General features: G+C 41.5%; 2 protein-coding genes and 1 long non-coding RNA gene across 6 annotated transcripts in view; all 3 read right to left on the reverse strand.

The window, feature by feature from the left end:
- The window catches only part of LOC129811809 (uncharacterized), a 36370-nt gene extending 33150 nt beyond the window's left edge, over positions 1-3220 (reverse strand). The window contains exons 1-4 of one of the 4 annotated variants that reach the window (XR_008752945.1): positions 1504-3220; positions 1254-1299; positions 614-672; positions 117-180 (exon numbers count right to left, since the gene is read on the reverse strand). This is a non-coding gene — a long non-coding RNA (uncharacterized LOC129811809). Of the gene's footprint in view, positions 1-116; positions 181-613 lie in introns of all 4 variants that reach the window. The other 3 variants (XR_008752944.1, XR_008752943.1, XR_008752942.1) reach the window with 3 other exon arrangements.
- Positions 3221-4673: 1453 nt separating this feature from the next.
- grxcr1b (glutaredoxin and cysteine rich domain containing 1 b) lies at positions 4674-6829 on the reverse strand. The gene is made up of 2 exons (XM_055863441.1): positions 6100-6829; positions 4674-5737 (listed from the first exon to the last, which is right to left on the reverse strand). Exons 1-2 carry the CDS (start codon positions 6526-6528, stop codon positions 5672-5674), a joined length of 495 nt encoding a protein of 164 aa, XP_055719416.1. The 5' UTR covers positions 6529-6829; the 3' UTR covers positions 4674-5671.
- A 5615-nt stretch (positions 6830-12444) lies between these two features.
- Positions 12445-20274, reverse strand: LOC129811810 (ornithine decarboxylase 1-like). The gene is made up of 10 exons (XM_055863443.1): positions 20056-20274; positions 16765-16914; positions 16320-16453; positions 16023-16196; positions 15738-15910; positions 15405-15621; positions 14075-14321; positions 13830-13945; positions 13494-13708; positions 12445-13387 (listed from the first exon to the last, which is right to left on the reverse strand). Exons 3-10 carry the CDS (start codon positions 16413-16415, stop codon positions 13255-13257), a joined length of 1371 nt encoding a protein of 456 aa, XP_055719418.1. The 5' UTR covers positions 16416-16453; positions 16765-16914; positions 20056-20274; the 3' UTR covers positions 12445-13254.
- Between the last annotated feature and the right edge of the window lie 858 nt (positions 20275-21132).

Here is a 21132-nt window from a genome sequence, read left to right on the forward strand (position 1 = left end):
AGCTCCTTTTCCAGACGGATAATCAAACCTACAAACAACAGTTTGGATAACACTTCAGAATGCTGTACTTGTCTTCATTCATGCAGAGGATATATAAGTAGAGATCTTTATCTTACCTGCGTTGGCACTACTGCTTGCGATGAAATTGATCACCAATGGTAACCGGTTAAACTGCACAATCTGGAAAAAGGTGAGATTGTCAGCATAACAAGGCACATGGGTCAGTGTTTTTAAATCTATTCTTGGGGAGCACCAGGGAAGGCAGAATTTTTTTTGTTCTAGCCCAGCACTAACACACCTGACTCAACTAATCACCAAACCACCCCAGGCCTACATCCTTTATATGATAGGTCCAGATTTTATTTACCTGGCATGTGTTATAGTAGCAGATGATACTCTCGTTTTTAGAGAGCCTTAGCTTACTGCCCTGGTCGGTGGCCAATGCAAAGGTGGAGAGGAAGCCTGGCCGTAGAGCATATTCTGGTGCATTATCTTTCGCCACTGAAGGAGAATGCATCAGGTACACTGAGCACAACACATTGGACAAGGACAAGAAAAGGTCAACTAAATGACCTAGCTTTAAGAACAAAACACAGTTGTGAGGGAGACCTACCTTTAATAACTGGGACACCATCCCTATCTGTCACTATGATTGCACGAAGACCCTCAAAACTGGTGGATAAGGAGAAAAAGAGCAGCACATGACATAACTCCTTTGTCATAATTCAAACTACTGAAATTCACTTTTCACATTAGGGATTCCCAAGTTCAATATTAGGTTTCAGCAACAGAATCACAATGAACACAATCATACAACAAACAAACATACCTTGGTAACAGTTTGTACAAGTATCTCTTCAAGTCCTGCAACAAAATGTGTCAAGATAGAGACAAGATAGGTAGCTACCAGGGGTGCAACTATGGTTTTAGAAGTGGGGGGAGGCATAGTTGTTATTTTTAATTTGTCACATAAACACTCCAAAAAGCCTACCCTACCACTCGGAGCCATCCTAAAGCACACCGTTGCCTCATTTTGTATCACATTCCAATAAAAACTGGGGGGGTTTACCCCTTTTTTACCCCAGTGTTGCCACTTTTTTAAATGCAACTTCAGAATGTGGTGGGGGGGGAGTTGTGCCCCCAGTAAAAGTTGTGCCCCTGGTAGCTACTACACTGGTGTAGCAACTGGCTATGACTTCAGCTAGCTAGAGATGAATGTAATCATTGATTGGGTTCAAATAATTTATACTTACATCAGCCATGGTGGAAATATTACATCTTTTATTCCACCGTCAATTGCTAGAAGAGAACTGAATTATGGTAAGAATGTCTGTAAATGTTGAGAATATCAGCAGGTCTTTTTTGTGCTCTTTCTAGCTTTCCTTGCTATTTCGTTGACAGCTAATTTATCTCCAGCAGATACTAGGTTTAGCAAGGTAGCTAGCTAGTTAGCTGGACTTGGTTGTTTTTCATATGTAGAACAAAATGTAAATGTATTACTACCTTGTAAATGTATGAATGCTAATCCACTGTTACCCCTTTTTTAAATTATTATATATTTTTTATTTTAAGTAAGCAGCTTTGCCCACAGGGAAATCATATGACTGGCTTAACGAATGTTGAGCCAGCGACATCTGATTTAAGCTGTTCGAAAATCCTTCAAAATAAGAGCCATGTAAACAGTGGAAATTGTTCATTCTGTTCAGTAGCACCCAGTATCCAAAACCATTGCATTTCTGCAACTGGCTTAATTTCCATAAGACATATTACTAAACCTCGAAAAAGGAAGGGAAAAAATAATAGGAAATTAAGAAATAGATTAGATAGAAAGTGGGCTACTTAGTCTACTTCTCTGGGGTTATCATAGCCCCAGCTCAAATAGAGGAAACAATTTATACATTTGTACATCCCCACACAGCCTTCAAATGTTCTTTCAAATCTCTCCCCTGACAACATAACAGGAGGTCTTGCTCAGAATTTACCTCAAGGTTTGAAATCTGAACTCAACAATAAGGCAATCCCAGTAACTAATTATGATCTGGCCTTAGCAGTTTGAGTGAAACCTGCTGTTTGAATATCTGGCATGTATTTTCTGCTGTAGTGTCAGTATTATATTGACCAAAGAATGAAGCGCAATAGGTCATCTATTTGTATTTTAATTTGTAGCTTATAAAATTGTGATTTGGTTGGCAACTCGTTTCGTGATATAACATGTGGGAACTGAGCAGCCCTCCTCAAAAGGGCCCCTTACTTCACTCTACTGTTACAGTAATGATCTTTATCTTCATCTTTTCCACCTACTCCACAGCAATGGGGGACTTTCAGAAATGTGAACAAGACTTCTACCAGTCAGGGTATTACATCGATGATCAGGGACAGGTGGCCTATGACTACAATGGCTATAACCTTAACCCAGAGTATGAGTAAGTACAGTTGAAGTACAATTAACGATGGTCATTATGGCCAAACAGTTCTATTTTGTTTCATCAGACCAGAGGACATTTCTCCAAAAAGTACAATCTTTGTCCCCATGTGCAGTTGCACACCGTAGTCTGGCTTTTTTATGGCGGTTTTGGAGCAGTGGCTTCTTCTTTGCTGAGTGGCCTTTCAGGTTATGTCGACACAGGACTCGTTTTTACTGTGGATATAGATACTTTTGTACCTGTTTCCTCCAGCATCTTCACAATGTCCTTTGCTGTTGTTCTGGAATTCATTTGCACTTTTCGCACCAAAGTACGTTCATCTCTAGGAGACAGAAAGCATCTCCTTCCTGAGCAGTATGATGGCTGCGTGGTCCCATGGTGTTTATACTTGCCTACTATTGTTTGTACAGATGAACACGGTACCTTCAGACATTTGGAAATTGCTCTCAAGGATGAACCAGACTTGTGGAGGTCTACAATTGTTTTTCTGAGGTCTTGGCTGAATTCTTTTAATTTTCCCATGATGTCAAACAAAGAGGCACTGAGTTTGAAGGTAGGCCTTGAATTACATCCACAAGTACACCAACTCCACAAGTTGACTCAAATTATGTCAATTAGCTAATCAGAAGCTTCTACGCCATGACATCATTTTCTGGAATTTTCCAAGCTGTTTAAAGGCACAGTCAACTTAGTGTATGTAAACTTCTGACCCACTGGAATTGTGATACAGTGAATTATAAGTGAAATAATCTGTTTGTAAACAATTGTTGGAAAAATGACTTGTGTCATGCACAAAGTAGATGTACTAATGTACTAACGTGGTCCCGTGTGGCTCAGTTGGTAGAGCATGGCGCTTGCAACGCCAGGGTTGTGGGTTCATTCCCCACGGGGGGACCAGGATGAATATGTATGAACTTTCCAATTTGTAAGTCGCTCTGGATAAGAGCGTCTGCTAAATGACTTAAATGTAAATGTTAAATGTCTAACCGACTTGCCAAAACTATAGTTTGTTAACAAGACATTTGTGGAGTGGTTGAAAAACGAGTTTTAATGACTCCAACCTAAGTGTATGTAAACTTCTGACTTCAACTGTAGGTCTTCTCATCTTCACATCTGTTTTTATTCATCTGTTGTGTATTTGTGCAGAGATTGGCATGAATTTTGAGCACATATGGCAGAAGACGTTGACAGTGCTGAACCCTATGATCCCAGCAGATGGCAGCATCATGAATGAGACCGACCTGACCCTATTCTGTTCTGTATTGCTCTGGGTGTCACTTTACTCATGGTGAAGAACCTCCCCAATAGCTTATGTCCAAGTGTGTGTGTGTGTGTTGCATGTTTTCACAGCTCAAGTCATCATGATTTACTATTCAGATAAAAAATATTTGTAGCTTTGCTGTATGTAACTGTGCATGTACTGTACTGAAAGTGTACTGTTACGAAATGTATTTACTCTTTATATAGGCAGGCAAATCCCACTTTGGCTATGTCTATGGGATCAGTACCATCGGCTGTATGATGATCTACACCCTGTTGACCCTGATGGATTCCCTGTCTGTGTCCTATGGCTGTGTAGCCAGCGTGCTGAGCTACCGCCTCCTCCCCATTGTGGCACTCCACTACAGCGAGTAGGCCTTTCCAGTCCAAAAACAATTAAAAGGTTTCCTAAATAATATTGTGTAGAAAAACACCGTTTGCTCATCTTGATTTCTGTTCTGTTATGTCCTTTGTTCTGTCAAAATTGACTTTTGATTTATGTCCAGAGGGATCATCGGAACGATCCTGGCCTTGCTGGTGATTGGCTGGTGCAGTCTCTCAGCTTCCAAGATCTTCGTCTCCACCCTGGCTATGGAGGGTCAGCAGCTGTTGGTAGCGTACCCCTGTGCCCTGCTCTATGGACTCTTTGCCTTGCTAACAGTGTTCTGAAGGCCACTACTGTCACTGACTGTCAACAGAGATCCAATTTCTGAAGCACTACATTTGGCAATACATGTCTGGTATGGGGGTCAGTCTGGTATTGAGTTATAGTTATATATGGAGTTTTGTTTGTGGAATTCCTAGATTTAAAAAAAATGAGGCTCAGTTTTTCCATAGGAGTTACTTAACATTGTGAAAAATGTCATCTGGGTGTGTAATTGGTTGACATTTGTGCATTGGAATGTGCCAATGAATGGAATTTGAAATGTTACATTGTGTCAAAAGGCAACACTGACTTCAATTGAAATTATGGAACTAACGAACACCATGTCGAAAAGCTATAAAACTTTATTTAAGATTGATTTTAACAGTATAATTCACTGTATCTTGTGTCTTAAAAAAACATACATTCAGGATATGAAAAAACACATTGAGTATAACATATTTGGGGTGGCAGGTGGTTAGAGCATTGGACTAGTAACCAAAAGGTTACAAGATCGAATCCCCAAGCTGACAAGGTAAAAATCTGTCGTTCTTCCCCTGAACAAGGCAGTTAACCCACTGTTCCTAGGCCTTCATTGAAAATAAGAATTTGTTCTTAACTGACTTGCCTAGTTAAATAAAGGTAAAAATATATATATTTCATCTGGGAAATGAAAGAAAAAGCTAGAATTATTACCAGTGTATAAACTTACAAACCTACATGGTTCTTAGTCTTCAAAATACAATAGTGCAAGAGCATGGTTTTACTATATAAAGAATGCATTGTTCTTCCAAGAATACAGTCTTAAATGATTTCATCCAATTTACACTCAAAAAGCAGCCCACTTACAAAAACATTTAACCTTAGAAAGTATTTATAAACATCAGCAAAGAAATATGATGCTCCATTCTGATAACTTTTCCATGGTGAAGTACATGTTGTCTTACAGTCATAGGACTGTAACTTTGAGTTAAAGTGGGGTTTTTTACTGATCAAAAACAGATTTGTAGGACATTAAGATTTTTATTTTGAATTCATCCATTCAATAGCACATGTCCAATACAGGGTTTGGCATAGCTGATTTACACAGCCTCTAGAATAATGGTGTATTTAGAGGATTAGTCTGTTCATAACTGTAGGGTTTGGATCTCTACTGTATTGGATTTAGGATTGCTTGATTATTCCCTATTATCTCAACCATTCAGGGCATAAACCATAAGGGACTAGGGGGAGTAATTGAGACACTGGACCTAGTGTGACTGTCCCTGAAGTAAATACATAAACACAAATCTTGACGACCAAAGGTTGTGTGTTATAATAGCCAGCAGTGTCAGTAGACCCAGTCTCAGTTCCCATCATATTTTTCCCATGGTATTTTTTTCAGATGAGGTCGGCTGCCACGCAGGTTACCCTTCAAGACGGCAGGTAGAGAAAGAAACAGATAAATGCTGTTGTAAGTACTGTAACAATGTGTACCTTCACTGTAGTTACCCTGTAATTGCATAGGTATTAGGAACACACTGTAAAGTGTGACTAGAAAGGGGAATTGTTATTAAAGGGGAATTTTACTGAAACAATTTTTTCATATATTATTCATTAGTCCGCTTGAATACACTGAAGTTTTATACTGCTTTCAAGTCTCCTGATGCCCTAAATCAAACATGATCCAAAAGTCTCATAATGATGTGTTTTGACACTGTGTGACTTTTCCCTAAAGTAAACACAAGCCTGCTAGGATAGCTATGAGGAATATAACATTGTTAAATTACTCACTGTATACACGTTGGAGAGGTTGGAAAGGTTGTTGAACAGTGCTTGACCTGCACTGACTTTGTTCTTCACACCACGTACAGTCCCATTCTTGCTGCAGATATTAATGCGCTTGTTGCTAAAGAGCAGCTCCTTTTTGGTGCTAGCGTACATAAGCAGGTCATCCGGATCACTCCCGCAATCATCCGGCGCTGTGCCCACCAGCCCACACAGATGCCCATTTGCCTCGCTGGTTGGTGGGGAGCTCGCCTGCTCGCTCTCCGAGTTGCTGGTGCAGTCCGAGTCAACTGAGTCTGTCACTGAGCCACACAATGTCACAGTGTCATCCTTGAAAACCTCAGTTAAAATGCGACCACTATTTGCAGATGCCACCCGAAACCTTACGGTTCTCTGAGCCTTTTCTTTGTCTTGTCTTGAGGTTGTGCCCTCCATTGGAACGCAAGAGGGTGTTTTACATGTTTTACATGGTCAACATCTCTCTTTCAGTGAAGTAAGATGCATTCTTGTAAGATTAAGCCATACCCTTATGCTATTGTTAATTTTCCTCATTGACATGAGCTAAGTCCAAAATGGTCTGAGTAAGAAAACTAGACACCAAAATGGTTAATAATAAATGAAATTCTGCCATGGTAACAGTTAAAACAGGCAAACAGTAAACTGATATCCCCATGATGCATAATTAATTAATTGGTCAAATATGACCAAATAGGCAACCGTAGTTGAGAAGTCACTGCAGATCAACAACCCACCAGTTCTTGTGCCCAGTGTCATACCTCCACAACCTCTCATCAGATGAAAGCTTCAGCAACTTTGAGGACCTATTATAATGTTATCAAGCATGCACCTGTTGTATAGGAGCATCTCTTTATTGTAGCAAGAGCAGGTTCCGTTAAAAAGGGGAGAGCGGAATCTTTCCTCAAGGCCTTGATAACTAAAACTTTGCTGTCATCGACATAAAATCACACAGTCTGTCTGGGTGAATCAATTACAGCCAAAGTAAGAGCACAGAGTTTAATAATAGAATGTAGTGTAATATACTTTTTTGTCGAATATTTATCGTGGATTATCCCTTTAATTTGAATACCGGAAGTGACCCTATTGTCCTGCGGAAAAACCCAAACACACGTGTCTACCGGTGTCTCCCACCTACATTCTACCAGCAAGAATAAGCAAGACGTAGAAGGAATAAGGTCGTGACCACGACGATTTCACTTCAAAATAAAAGTCTCGCAATGAAGATGGTAAAAAATTATACAATGGTCGACAATTCACAACATTTTGTGAGCAAATGTCTTTTGCAAATTAATTTTGTTTAACAATATGGAAAAAGGAAAATAGTTAATCGCCTTTACAAATAATATTATAGCATTGACATTATTGTTAACAACATTAAAAGTAAGGATTACTAGATAGTTATCATGGTAACAGCAGTAATACAAATAACAAAACATTATTTATCTACTGTTAATAATAATAGTAATAACAATATTAATAATATAATTATAACAATCAACTTTAGAAAACACTTTTAATTCCCATTGTTAATAAGCCCATTCGTATTGCACGATGTTCAGTATGTTTTTCATATTGGACATACATATTGCACCATACACAATTTCATTCTGTATGTTGTGTCGCAGTAAAAGGGGGTTCCATTCTACTCTGAGCACTTCTACTTTTCAAATCCACAGAGTTTACACCCAGAGGAGTATCGCTGCTTATTCTACAAACAATATGTTTATTCAAAAAATAATACCTAAAGGGGTCCTAAAATTCAAAATCAAATTGCTAAATGATCCATGGTATGACCATCTGAAAACAATTCCATATGTTAGCTTAGTACCCCTACTTTGATGCTAATTAGCCATTTTGAATCTGAGAGTAAATAGAGCTGAATATATCGATAAAAGTCACCTTGTCCAATTGAGATCAAACCGACACACCAGGGTAAGCCTACACAAAATGTTTTTGTACTTTAATCCCTTTTTCATGATATCCAATTGGTAGTTACAGTCTTGTCCAATCGCTGCAACTCCTCTACAAACTCGGGAGAGGCGAAGGTTGAGCACCATGCATCCTCCGAAACATGACCCTGCCAAGCCGCATTGCTTCTTGACACACTGCTCACTTAACCCGTAAGCCAGCCGCACCAATGTTTCGGACGAAACACAGTCCAGCTGGCGACCGAAGTCAGCTTGCAGGCGCCCGGCCCGCCACAAAGAGACGCTAGAGCACGATGGGAAAAGGATATCACGGCCAGCCAAACCCTCCTCTAACCTGGACGCCGCTGGGCCAAGTGTGCGCCACCTCATGGGTCTCCTGGTCAAGGCTGGCTATGACAGCATGGAACCTCGGCCTGTGGTGATGCGACACTCGGGAGGCCCTTTTCACTGTTTGACCGTTAGGTTTAAAGGGTATTATGAGACCTCCACCGTGTGGCTCTATAGCTAGCTGGCTGGCTATACATCATGTTACTCCCTTGACACTGCATATAATATAAATCAAATGTTTTAAATGATTTATTCTAGAGTCACAGAAAAGGCAGAGAAAACACAAATATTGGATCTGGTAAGTCTACTGTCTTGTCAGCTAGCTACTTATCTGACTTGCAATTAGTTAGCTAGCTAGCTAGTTTCCTAGCTACATAGCAACCTTGTGTTTTATAATGTTTTCTCTTTGCTACAGCCAGACAGCCTGGTACAGTCCAGAGCTGAAAGTGACGAGAACGACGAACCAGAGAAAAGTTGACATATCAGAAGTTGTTGTCAACTCTCAGCTGCCCTGCAGACCACGAAAGCGAAGATGAGAAGAGTGTAAAGGATAAAGAGGTGGAAGAGCATCTCAGTGAAGGCAAGTGAAAGTATGAAAGTGCACACTGATTGAACCATAGTTTCGCTTGCAGATATATTGAATATTGGTTATGTCATGATTGTTGTTTGACTTTAGAACAGTCATGGAGTGCAAATCAGATCAGAATTTAAAATGAGAATTTTCTATTCTGCTTGATTTTATTAGACAGTGACGGTGAGGAAGATGAGGAACATCAAGAAGCAGGAAATGGTTTGACTGCGACACCAGAAGAGGCAGATGAGGAGGAAGTGTAACAGTATAACTTTAAACCGTCTCCTCGCCCCGGGCGCGAACCAGGGACCCTCTGCACACATCAACAACGGTCGCCCACGAAGCATCGTTACCCATCGCTCCACAAAGGCCGCGGCCACTGCAGAGCAAGGGGCAACACTACATCTAGGTTTCAGAGCAAGTGACGTAACTGATTGAAACGCTACTAGCGCGGAACCACTAACTAGCTAGCCATTTCACATCCGTTACACTCACCCCCCTTTTAACCTCCTCCTTTTCCGCAGCAACCAGTGATCCGGGTCAACAGCATCAATGTAAGAGTATAACCTTAAACCGTCCCCTCGCCCCGACACGGGCGTGAACCAGGCGCCCTCTGCACACATCAACAACGGTCGCCCACGAAGCATCGTTACCCATCGCTCCACAAAGGCCGCGGCCACTGCAGAGCAAGGGGCAACACTACATCTAGGTTTCAGAGCAAGTGACGTAACTGATTGAAACGCTACTAGCGCGTACCCGCTAACTAGCTAGCCATTTCACATCCGTTACAGAAGCAGGATCAAATAAAGGGGTTGAGGTAGCAGACTAAACTTCACTCCATGGTGAAGGAAGTTTATGATGAACTTCTGTTGGTGAAGTTCATCATAAACTTCCTTCACCATGAATTGGAGTTTAGTCCGCTAGGGGAGAAGATGATATGCAGGATGAAACAGCAGGAGGAGAGGAGTTCGAGGACAAGGAGCATGAGTCTCAGTTCTGTCTGGAGAACAACTACTCTGGAGAGGGAGAACAGGAGGGTGCAGAGAGCACTGCTGAACAAGAGGAGAAGGAAGGTAAGCAAACATTCAGTAAGATTTCAATTGTCCTCCTTCATTCTGGTTTTGTATCCACTATCCAGCCCTGGAATTCTTTATAGCTTAGTGCAGCAACCGACTCCTGAAGCAGAGTTTTAAGTGAAAAGACAATGCTTCAATGTGTTTTCAATTTTTAAAAGAGCTTCCTGGGTTTTCTAGAACCTTTTAAGCTGTGCCTTGATACAGAGATTAGCGAGGAGGATGTGAAAAGGATCACAGCTGGTACTAATGCCAAGACTCAGGTCAAGGGAAGCCCACATCATTCATCTGAGCTTAATTACATTTTTATGTGTGCTTATTTAAAGTTTTACGGCCAACATTGTTTAACCTCCTCTCATGTCCACCTCCACCACCCCTTTCTCCCAACACATCAGATAGATTGCACTCCATTTTTGCTTCTCCCTCTGACTAGAGTTGGGACTATAAACCGAAAATGACTGACTTTGCCTTCCTCTTACCAGAGCATTTTGCTTAAATATGTAATTTTAGATGGTTTTGGTACGCAATGCTTCTGTAGATTATTCTAAAACCATTATTTAGTGACCAAATTTTGGTCGACAGCAATAGCCTATGCATTACAGGGCTCGACATTAACGCTTGTCCTCTTGTCTGAGACAAGCAGGATTTTTTTTTTAAGCTAAACGTCTGATCTGTTGCATCAGTCTCATTGCTTAATTGTTGAATGTGCAATTCCCTCCACGTCTCGAAATAAAAAAAACAATAAAAAATGAATCTACAGTTCAAAACAGACTCTGGGACGACAGATCCAAAATACATGGTTGTATGTATTTTGGATCTGTCGTCCCAGAGTCTGTTTTGAACTGTAGATTCATTTTTTATAGTTTTTTTTATTTCGAGCCGTGGAGGGAATTATATTCAAAAGACAAAAAGTGTTTGTTTGTAATTGTAAAGTTACAATATTTTATAGGCTACCAAGGGTGGCCAACCATCCTCCAGGAGCAGTGTTGTATTTTGAGACAGGCTTGAATATGCAAAGAAGTCAATAGGTGGAGTGTAGCCTACATTTTTGTCTGATTCTCTAGGGTAAAAAAGATGGTAATGTATCCCTGCCGCTAATGTAAAGTAACTGTTCATAAAGAAATATATAAATGTTGAATTTATTGATATCGAGCAAAATAGTTACAATTATCGCAATATGACTTTCTGTCCACATCGCCCAGGTCTAGCTCCTCCCCCAAAAATGATTTATCACTGAATTGTTATCGCAAAAAAATATGTAAATGTATTGCAATATGGAATTTTGTCCATATCGCCCAGCTCTACCTCTGACCATTATTCACCTTTGACCCCCCCCCCCCATTCTCCAAACCAGGTGTGTCCATTTTGAGAAGCATTTTTAGGCTCTACACACCCTTCTACTCCGCTGACATCACTATAGTGTCTCCGCTTTGCCTGCGTACGGTGCTGGAGGGCGTGGCTTTGACTTCCTGTCCTCCATTGAGATGCTGGTGGTGGACCAGGCCAACATCTTCCTCATGCAGAACTGGGAGCATCTACTGGTAGGATTAGGCTGGATTGATAAACAGTAGCCTAGATTAAGTCGCCTTCAAATTTCATCCAGTTCTGTTATAAGGACAGTGTTAAACCAAGCCAAAAATATCTGCTTCTGCTATTGTGAAGTTCAGGGAAGTATAATTTTTGCATTATACAGGCTGCATTTAGTCTTTTAGTGGGTTACCTTCCTTCTACTCCACTGAACTTTTCTCAGTTTTGCTTTAACCACAATCCTTGCTGTGCTTTCTTTAAGTATGTGATGAAGCATCTGAACCTGCAGCCCCTGGACCCCCATGGGGTGGACTTCTCCAGCGTGCATGTGGAACCTGAACAACTGGGCCAAGTACTATCGCCAGACACGGTTGTTCAACTCCATCCAAGCGCTTCAACTACCGTGGCCATGTCAGTGTGCACTTAGCCTGAGGGCTCTTCAATCCACCGTCTGTACGATTTCAACTAATGAGTTATACCCCATGACATTAGAAGCATTGTTAATTGAGTATTATGAAGTCATGTTAACATTCTTATTCCAGGTTGCCACAAAGAATATGCCTATAACAGGCTCCATCTGCCAGGTTCTGGCTTCCTCATGTCTTCCAAATGATCAACTTCAGCTTCATGGACCAGGATGCAAGATAGACACACTCTGTACCCTAGTCTTCGGCAGTATCCTACGATGGTTAATACACGATTTCATAGTTTTGATGTCATCACCATTATGCTACAATGTAGAAAATAGTAAAAAAATGTAAAACCCTTGAATGAGTAGGTATGTCCCAACTTGACTTGTATATTATTAATAAGAGTGAATCACTTAACTACTGTAGTAATATCCTCGCGGTGTTATCCATCTCCACCAAAAGAATACAGACTATACCCCAGAAAGAACCACACAACATTCAGCTTTGCACCTACACATTTTATTTAAAAAAAATACAAAATTAAAAAAAAGTTTCCATAGGAAAGTGATACAAATGTGCAATCCAATCTCCTTCGTATTATTTTTTAAAATGCATCGTCAATAGTAACAATTATTTGTATCATTAACTGACATACTAGCTAGCAACAACAGACAATATATTAAAAAAAATACAGAAAAGGAGAAGAGGGACAGTCTGCATGGTGAGTCCCTACATTGAACAAAGGGTTCTGTATGAAAGAGGAGACCGGAGAAAATTAAATATCTGTAGCAGCCATTTCCTGGAGAAGTAATTTGCCCTCAAACAGCCCCTTTAGAGTCATGAGATTGGGTTGTGGATTCAATTGAAACAGGGAGCCTTCTGGCAATTGGAGTTTACAAGAGAAAATCCCCTACAGCACTGCCATGTAACATTTACATTGTCATTTTGCAAATGCTGTCATCTAAAGCGATTTATGGTCAATGCAAATTAAGGTGTTTTGTGGCCCCTACTGGAACTGAACATACAACCTTTGTAGGCATAAGACAATCAGAACCCTGTAACAATATGACTCCAACCCTCCGAGATGTACCTTTAGTGATGTTAAGAGAGATTCAGCCTCAGCTCAGGATTAGATCTGTCTTTCATACAGAAAAGTGAGAAATGTGCACTAACATGCCCCTCTCATTCTCCCGTCAAGTAACTGGCCTTTAATTATTTTTTAAAAACAACATTAAATAGAAAATTAATAAAAACAGGGTGCTGGGCTGGTAGAGTGGCAGTGGGTATGTATGAGATTATGTTGGTGTTTAGAGCACACAGGTCTGGCTAGACTTAGCGGGCAGCTCCAGGCTGCTCTCATGGCCACAGCTGGATGTCACACAGGACGCATCCTCAACAGGGGTGGGCATCCCCTGGGCACAGATCTGCTGTATGCACTGCCTACACAGGACAAGAGAACACCGAGACAGATTTAGAATCAGAAAGAAGGTTGAGAATTGATGATTCATCTCTGTATGGAGATGCTGCCACATTCCCAACAACTTACCAAGCTGTGCGGGACATGATGTAGTAGATGTCTGGCTTCTGGAAGCCGTTGAAAGTAGAGGACGCAGCCACGGTGTAGGCCCCCATATTCTCAAACAGCAGCCACTCTCCCACTTGCATGTCCGGCAGAGTGCACACCTCAGCGATGCGATCCAGGCCGTCACAGGTTGGTCCCCAGATGCTGCAGGGGTACATACGCTCATCTGGCTTTGGCTTCTGTAGATAGATAATGAGAACAGGGATTAACAAACAATTGTCAGACTTATTTTATTAGTTTTATGGACCAACTTTGTGTGAGTTAGTTTGGTTGATTGAAATGGTGTGTTAATCAACTTACCTTGTGCAGGGTAGGCAAGGGGTGAGCATGGTCATATAGAATACAGTTGAAGGAGCCATAGACGCCATCGTTCACATAGTACATCAGAGTCCGGTCACTGGTCCAATCGTCATCCTCTGTAGGGGCAGAGTTGTGTAAATTATAATGAAACTTGGCTCGCTATTACTTTTGATTGAGTGATGCAAATTTATTTGGCACGTCAGGCATTATCCACAAGTTTGCAGATTGAGTCAATTTGCTCATACCGTCAGAGGCAGACTGCTCGTTCATGATGACCTTCTTTGCGATGACGTTAACAGCTAGGGTGTAGGCAGAGGCCACGTAGTAGCGGCCTGGCTCAGCAATGATCCGGATCCCAGAGTCGGCAGGGAAATACTTGTCCAGTGCTGGGTTGATAACTGCTGTGATCTCCTCAAACTTGAGCTTGGTATCCTCAGATCCAGGGAAACCGCCACCAATGTCCAGGAGGGTCATGTTGAAACCCACCTCGGCCTGCAGAAAAGAGAACCAACAAAGTTGAGTTAGACCTACTTGAGGACCAACTGCAGGTTAACCTCACTGGTGTAGGGGGCAGTAATGAAAAGCGTCCGGATGAAAAGCGTACCCAGAGTAAACTGCCTGCTACTCAGGCCCAGAAGCAAGGATATGCATATTGTTAGTAGATTTGGATAGAAAACACTCTGAAGTTGCTAAAACTGTTTGAAAGTTGTCTGTGAGTATAACAGAACTCATATGGTAGGAAAACCTGAGAAAAATCCAAACAGGAAGGGGGAAATCTGAGGTTTGTAGTTTTTCAAGTGATTGCCTATCTGTGTCTATGGGGTCACTTCCTACGGCTTCCACTAGATGTCAACATTCGTTAGAACATGGTTTCAGGCTTCTACTGTGAAGGGGGAGCGAATAAGAGCTGTTTGAACCAGTAGTCGGGCTGAAAGCCATGAGCAAAGTCTCGCGCACGGCCGTGAGCTCGAGCGCCGTTCCTTCTCATTTCTAAAGACAAAGGAATTGTCTGGTTGGAATATTATTGAAGATTTGATAAAAACATCCTAAAGATTGATTATATACATTGTTTGACATGTTTCTACGAACTGTAATGGAACGTTTTTTGACTTTGTCTGGACTTAGTGCCCGCGCCTTGTGCATTTTGGATTACTGGACTAAACGCAAACAAAAAGGAGGTATTTGGACATAAATGACCTTTATCGAACAAAACAAACATTTATTGTCTAAAATGGAGACCTGGGAGTGCCATCAGATGAAGATCAAAGGTAAGTGATTAATTTTAATGCTATTTCTGTCTTTTGAGACACCTCTCCTTCTTTGGAAAATGGCTGTATGGCTCTGTGACTAGGCACTGAAATCAGACACCGTGGCAGGATTAACATGGTTATCTTTAAAAATGGTGTATAATAATTATATGTTTTAGGAATTTTAATTATGAGGTTTGTTGTTTTGAATTTGGTGCCCTGCAATTTCACTGGTTGTTGGCGAGGTGGGACACTAGCGTCCCACTTGTACCAGAGAGGGTCCATTTATAAAATGTAGGTGATAAGTTCCAAGCAGAAAGACACTCACCCCCATGTCAAAGACACAGCGGGCGTCAGAGATGGCCTGGCTGTAGGTGTCTGGGTCAGTGCAGCCGCTCCCCACGTGGAAGCTGACCCCGATAACATCCAGGCCCAGTTCCTTAGCCCTCTCCAGGAGACCCCGGCATGCCTTCATGGTGGCACCAAACTTAACACTAAGCTGGCACACAGCCTTGGAATCATCTGTGGCAATGCGCAGGACTAATCTGGACAGGGAGAAAGGAAAGTTGGAGGTGCACTTTTCTAGAGTAGCCGGATAAGTTACTTACAAAACCAAGTGTTTTCAGTGTGGCTAACGAATGGCGGTAGAGATGTTTCTTACTTGGCATTATCGTGGCACCGAGCCACCTTCATGAGCTCCACGTCGCTGTCGAAGGTCATCATCTGCACTCCGTGGGCAGAGGCATACTTGATCTGGGATACCTGCTTGCAAGGGTTGGCGTAGATAATCCTGCTAGCGTCCACACCCAGAGACTGAACAATCTGGATCTCAGTCTGATGGAACAAAAACAGACTGGATCAGAACAGGAAACACATTCACAGGGCAGCAGGGTTGGGGGGTCAAGGCCATTTCAATAAACCAGGAGATGTTTAGAAAGAGACATACCTTGCTTGCACAGTCAAAGCCAGCGCCCAAGGAGGCCAAGGTCGTGACAACAGTCCGGCTGTCATTACATTTGACAGCATAGAAGGGCGTTACGCGAGGCATGGCACGCGCCCATCGCATGTGCTTCTTCAGCACGTCACTCAAGTCGCACACGTAGAAGGCATCCTTATCATCCTGGAGGGGCAAAGACACAGATGCAAGCGAATAAGAAATACATCTTACAGTGACAAATGCCCCAACAAGTCACATCTCACACCAAATGAAGCAAAATCAGGGACAGCAGGAAGTTCTTCTTACCGACATGGACATCTCATTGATCTTCTGCTCAACAATGTCACGGGCACAGAAGCCCTCCTCCAGAAAGGCAAAATCGGCAGGAGCGAAAGTGTTCATGGTCGCAGAATAACTTTTAGATTCGTCACAAAAGAAAACTGTGGAAAAAGTAGATCTGAGTTAAAATGGTAGCACAGCAACAAGGAATAGCCTTATCACTGTTGGCTCAATGACTTGCACATTTTACAAGGACAATTCCCTAAAAGCAACATTCAAATGCCTGTACAAGACTGCTCATTATTATCTGGAACTGGAATGTGCCTAAATTACTAGCATAATTACTCCCAGGGCTACAGTACACCAATTACAACCAACCCCAGTATTTCATAGGCATGTGCTGTTAACACCCATTCTAGAATTTTATGACATGCATGTTGGAAATGACAGTGGATTGGAAAGCAACTCTTACCTGGACAAGAAAGAGTTGGAATTTGGCAAAGTAGTTTAATCAGGTGCAGAGCAGCCAAGGCGGTTCACCAGTGAAGTTGAAACCTTTCACATAACACTCTAGGCCGGGGCCTGCAGAGTAGCCAGTCTGCGCTTTCCTAAAGCGATTATTCTGCAAACAGTAAAATAACATTTGTAGCATAAAGAGGACATAGTGTAATTTGCTGTGTTGAGTTTAATGGCCATTTCCTGCATTCAGTGTCAACCAGACCTATTATCATTTTAGAACACACTATAGGAAGAGCAGTTACTGTTAGCAGCAGCAGTCTTATCCAGATGAATAGGCAATATACTTGCCTAAAGTTGCTTTAATGCATTATTGGTCACTATGAAAAATGTTTATGTTGAACAAGCACACCCTTGAGTAATGCTATACAGCATCCTTGGGAAATCCCTCCCTAAACCTTACACCAACCATTTTAAAATGTCAACTTCAATGGGGAAAGGGACTTCCCAATGATCCCAAATTGCAGACTATTGAGTAGGCCTACGAGCGCAATCTTTTCTCCAGCTCTCAAAGAGTAATGGCTAGAAATAATCCAGCCTCTGTCAAATAAACTTCAGATTTTTTTTTCATAGCAGCTTAGGAGAACTGAGTTAGCAATTTGACAAGCTGGATCCCTTCTAGCCATGTCCCTCTCAAAGGGATAAAACAAAGACAGTACAGTATGAAGACAGGCAGAAACTGCTTCTCCAATAAAAATCCCTGATCACACTTGTAGGCGATGTCATGGTGAAGTTGGCTAGCTAAAGGCGCCCAATGCTTCCCAGCTGAAACAGTTTGCGCCTATATTATGATGACATTTGTTTTCGTTTTGGATTTCGTTCGTTCTTCCCCCGGGTTTTTCCCCCCTTTTCTCGGTTGTTCAGGCACATTTTTTCTTGAGGCAAACCGAAATCGGTAATTGGTCAACAGTAGAGATTAGTCTACGACATATTTGTAATTCAATTAGAAACCACTCGTTGTCATGCAAATGTTTATCGCAAAATACTACACCAAACATTTTAGTTAGATGTAAAATTGCACAACATATTCATTGCATTATTACATTTACATTTACATTTAAGTCATTTAGCAGACGCCCTTATCCAGAGCGACTTACAAATTGGTGCATTCACCTAATGACATCCAGTGGAACAGCCACTTTACAATAGTGCATCTACATCTTTTAAGGGGGGGGGGGGGGGGGGGCAGAAGGATTGCTTTATCCTATCCTAGGTATTCCTTGAAGAGGTGGGGTTTCAGGTGTCTCCGGAAGGTGGTGATTGACTCCGCTGTCCTGGCGTCGTGAGGGAGTTTGTTCCACCATTGGGGTGCCAGAGCAGCGAACAGTTTTGACTGGGCTGAGCGGGAACTGTACTTCCTCAGTGGTAGGGAGGCGAGCAGGCCAGAAGTGGATGAACGCGGATGAATGGATGGATGAATTATCTTAGATTAATTCTGACTATTTTGAGGAAGTATACACTGGCTACAGCGTCTCAAATCGACAAACAGTAACAATCTCACGTAAACTCGTACGTCCCCTTGGTCCGTACAATTGCCCTTATTTTAGCGCCCCCAAAACGTAATACTTCCAGATCAACTGTAATGTCAATACCATTGTAAAGCACAATTTCTCCCCTTTCCAACAAAATCAATTACATGACCTAAACACTGCCCGTTTCTGCATAATTCAAGCAGGCAATGTGCCAAGTCGCGTCTTTTTTTTTTTTTTAAATGACGTGTGGGGAAGCAAAACTAATGCGTGATAGTGAAAAGGACAGATGTCGTGTGGGAAAATTGCTTTTTTCACTCGATCTGTCCAACTTATAACCTCTAAAATTTAAATAAAACACTATAAAGAGTTTATATAATGTGTCATTACATACCTATTTGAAGGTTTGTGTCGAATTGGAATCGGGGTTTTAGGGCGGTGCTAAAGTGATCTTAGAAGTAAACAGCGGCTTTGAGAATATTGATCGAATGCAATGGAAAAAATGACTAGGTATCCCCCCTTACCCCCATCACTGTCCATTTCTTGTTTTTAAACGACGAGAGAAGTGCTACACCTGGTGGAGAGATTGTAAGACAGAAATAGTTGCTTTATGCATGCTGTACGTTACGACATGACACGTAAAGATGTAACGGTGGGTCAGTTCTCAACTTTTCTCCAATACTATAGACCATTACCATGTCGATCAACGCTTGAATAGAAACCTAGTTCACACCCCCGATTTTGAAGTCAACACAGTCCCATTAGTTTTCTTTGTAGCCTCGTTTGAATGTCGCGGTTACGCACATTTGTACGGAATGGGGTGAATTTACGTTACTATTGCCGCTTTTTTCAGATTTTTCAAGCGAAGGGCTTTTAAGGGAGAATGACGACGAAGGGGCATAAAACTTCAGCTTGCCTCAAGAAAAAAAAGTCCTGTGCCCAACAACCGAAAAACAAACATTACTGAAGCCCAAAACGAACAAAAACGTAATCATAATATGCACATACTCTTCCAAACTGTTTTAATATGGACGCCTTTTACTTTTAGCTCGTGTGCAAAAACACGTCTTAGGGCACAACGTTGTCTCACGCCGAACTGCGCGTGCGCAAGCCGTTAAGCCAAAGGCACTCCTTTGAATGAAAACGTGTCAATGTGCGACTTTCACGAGGTAGGTGTAACAACATATTCAACTACTTAAATTGTCTCGAATCTAGGTTGTGCCTTTATATTGACAAAATTAACTACTATGTAAAAATTCTCACTTCAAATTCCAAACCCTGGCCTGTTTTGCAAGCATTCCCTGAAGTCTCGCAATGTTGCTCCTCGCTAGAAACCCTGGGTCGTCACTAGTTACCACAGCCACAAAGTCATAAACCCCCCTATATTCATTCAATGCATCTTCTTAAAACGTTATTGTAAACCTAACCATACTGTTAACCTTAAATTAAGAACAAAAAGCACATTTTCATGAATTTATGATATAGCCAATTTTGACATTGAGGCTGTAATAACGAGTGGAAAACGAAAAGGACACGATCTTTGTCGAAGTAGCCAACTACCATCAGTAGTTACTGGCAGTATGAATTTCAGCAAAAGCTAGCTAACGTTACTACTTGTAAAATATGGCATAGCCATAACATTACTCTAACGTTAACTTACTAGCTAAAAAATAGACACGCCAAATTGGATAGCTCATAATGAATACCGGTAGCCTAACTTAGCAGTTTAAAATAAATTAGGAGGTTATTGTGAAACCGTAGAATAAATTAAGGTTTACCTTAAAAAGCATTTACAAAGAGTGTGTCCATTAGACCAGAATACTGGAAAAAAAATACTTGGTTTTCCCCTTGTCAGACGAATCTGTCAAAGAACTGAATAGCGCTCTCCGTCTGAACTAAAAGTGTACGTCTGTGTCTCGATACTGACTGTATTTATAGAGGTGCCGTCTCCAAGACAACACGCCAGCTGAAACTGGCCTTCAAGTCGACGTCGGATGGAACTGGTTTAGTCTTGTCACCGGCTCCATGTGCTCGTAGAGGAAGTAGGAGGAGGCAAATAAAGCCGGTTTTTACTAGATGGGATACTGCTTTTGTAGCCTGAGTACCAGTCTCTTTAGTTAACATTCCACTCCCTGCCACTCCTTCGTGGCAATAACAAGGAGTGGAATGTTAGCTAAAAAGACTGGTACTCAGGCTATAGCTTTTGTGATTTGACTTTTCGTAGCAGGTTATGAGAATTAGGTTACGGCTAGGAAAACAGTTAGGGTTTGCTAAAATGTATTAAAAAAAAAAACTTTTGTCGTAAATTTAACGAAAGATTTATCCCTTCTAACCATGGCCAGATAAAGCAATCTCTTCATTTACTGGCTCAATGCCTTTGAAATGTATAGCCTAAACCAAATTGTAAGCTATTTTGCAGACTAACATAATTGAAACACAGCTGTTTTTAGTATTTCAATTGTACAACTTTAAACAGATTCTGAAGATGATTTAATTGGATGCTATTGTGCCTAGAGAGCCACCAGGCAAACAAGAATGCTTGCCATGATCCAGTCAGCATCAGTTCCATAACTGAGCTTCCCTATGCTTGTTCTGAAGATGTGAAAAATACTTTTTTTTTTTTTTGTTTAATTTTACATTTGCTTTTAGGGCAGTGTAGTGGCTAATTTGGCCAACTTTTCATGATTCAGGGGTGACATATTTTTTCTGATGCCTCTGGAATTCCTTATTTTCTGACATCACCTCTATTTGCCCTCACACCCCTGATGGTCATTGCACACTTTCATTTGAAAGTGGGTCAGATTTGGCATATCTGGACAGCATCCAAAGTCAAAGTGACACATGGGCTGGTTTCT

The sequence above is a fragment of the Salvelinus fontinalis genome, chromosome 15 (assembly GCF_029448725.1).
Source record: "Salvelinus fontinalis isolate EN_2023a chromosome 15, ASM2944872v1, whole genome shotgun sequence".
Classification (NCBI taxonomy): Eukaryota; Metazoa; Chordata; class Actinopteri; order Salmoniformes; family Salmonidae; genus Salvelinus; species Salvelinus fontinalis.

Bases quoted from the DNA above. Each gene is read 5' to 3' on its own strand.
- LOC129811810 (XM_055863443.1), bottom strand. From the start codon at position 16,415: ATGAACACTTTCGCTCCTGCCGATTTTGCCTTTCTGGAGGAGGGCTTC. The intron at 16,197-16,319 runs GTAAGAAGAACT...TTGCCCCTCCAG, and splicing joins TCAATGAGATGTCCATGTCG to GATGATAAGGATGCCTTCTA. The intron at 13,946-14,074 runs GTATGAGCAAAT...CTGCCCCTACAG, and splicing joins CGAGCAGTCTGCCTCTGACG to AGGATGACGATTGGACCAGT.
- grxcr1b (XM_055863441.1), bottom strand. From the start codon at position 6,528: ATGGAGGGCACAACCTCAAGACAAGACAAAGAAAAGGCTCAGAGAACC. The intron at 5,738-6,099 runs GTGAGTAATTTA...GCCGTCTTGAAG, and splicing joins ACCTCTCCAACGTGTATACA to GGTAACCTGCGTGGCAGCCG.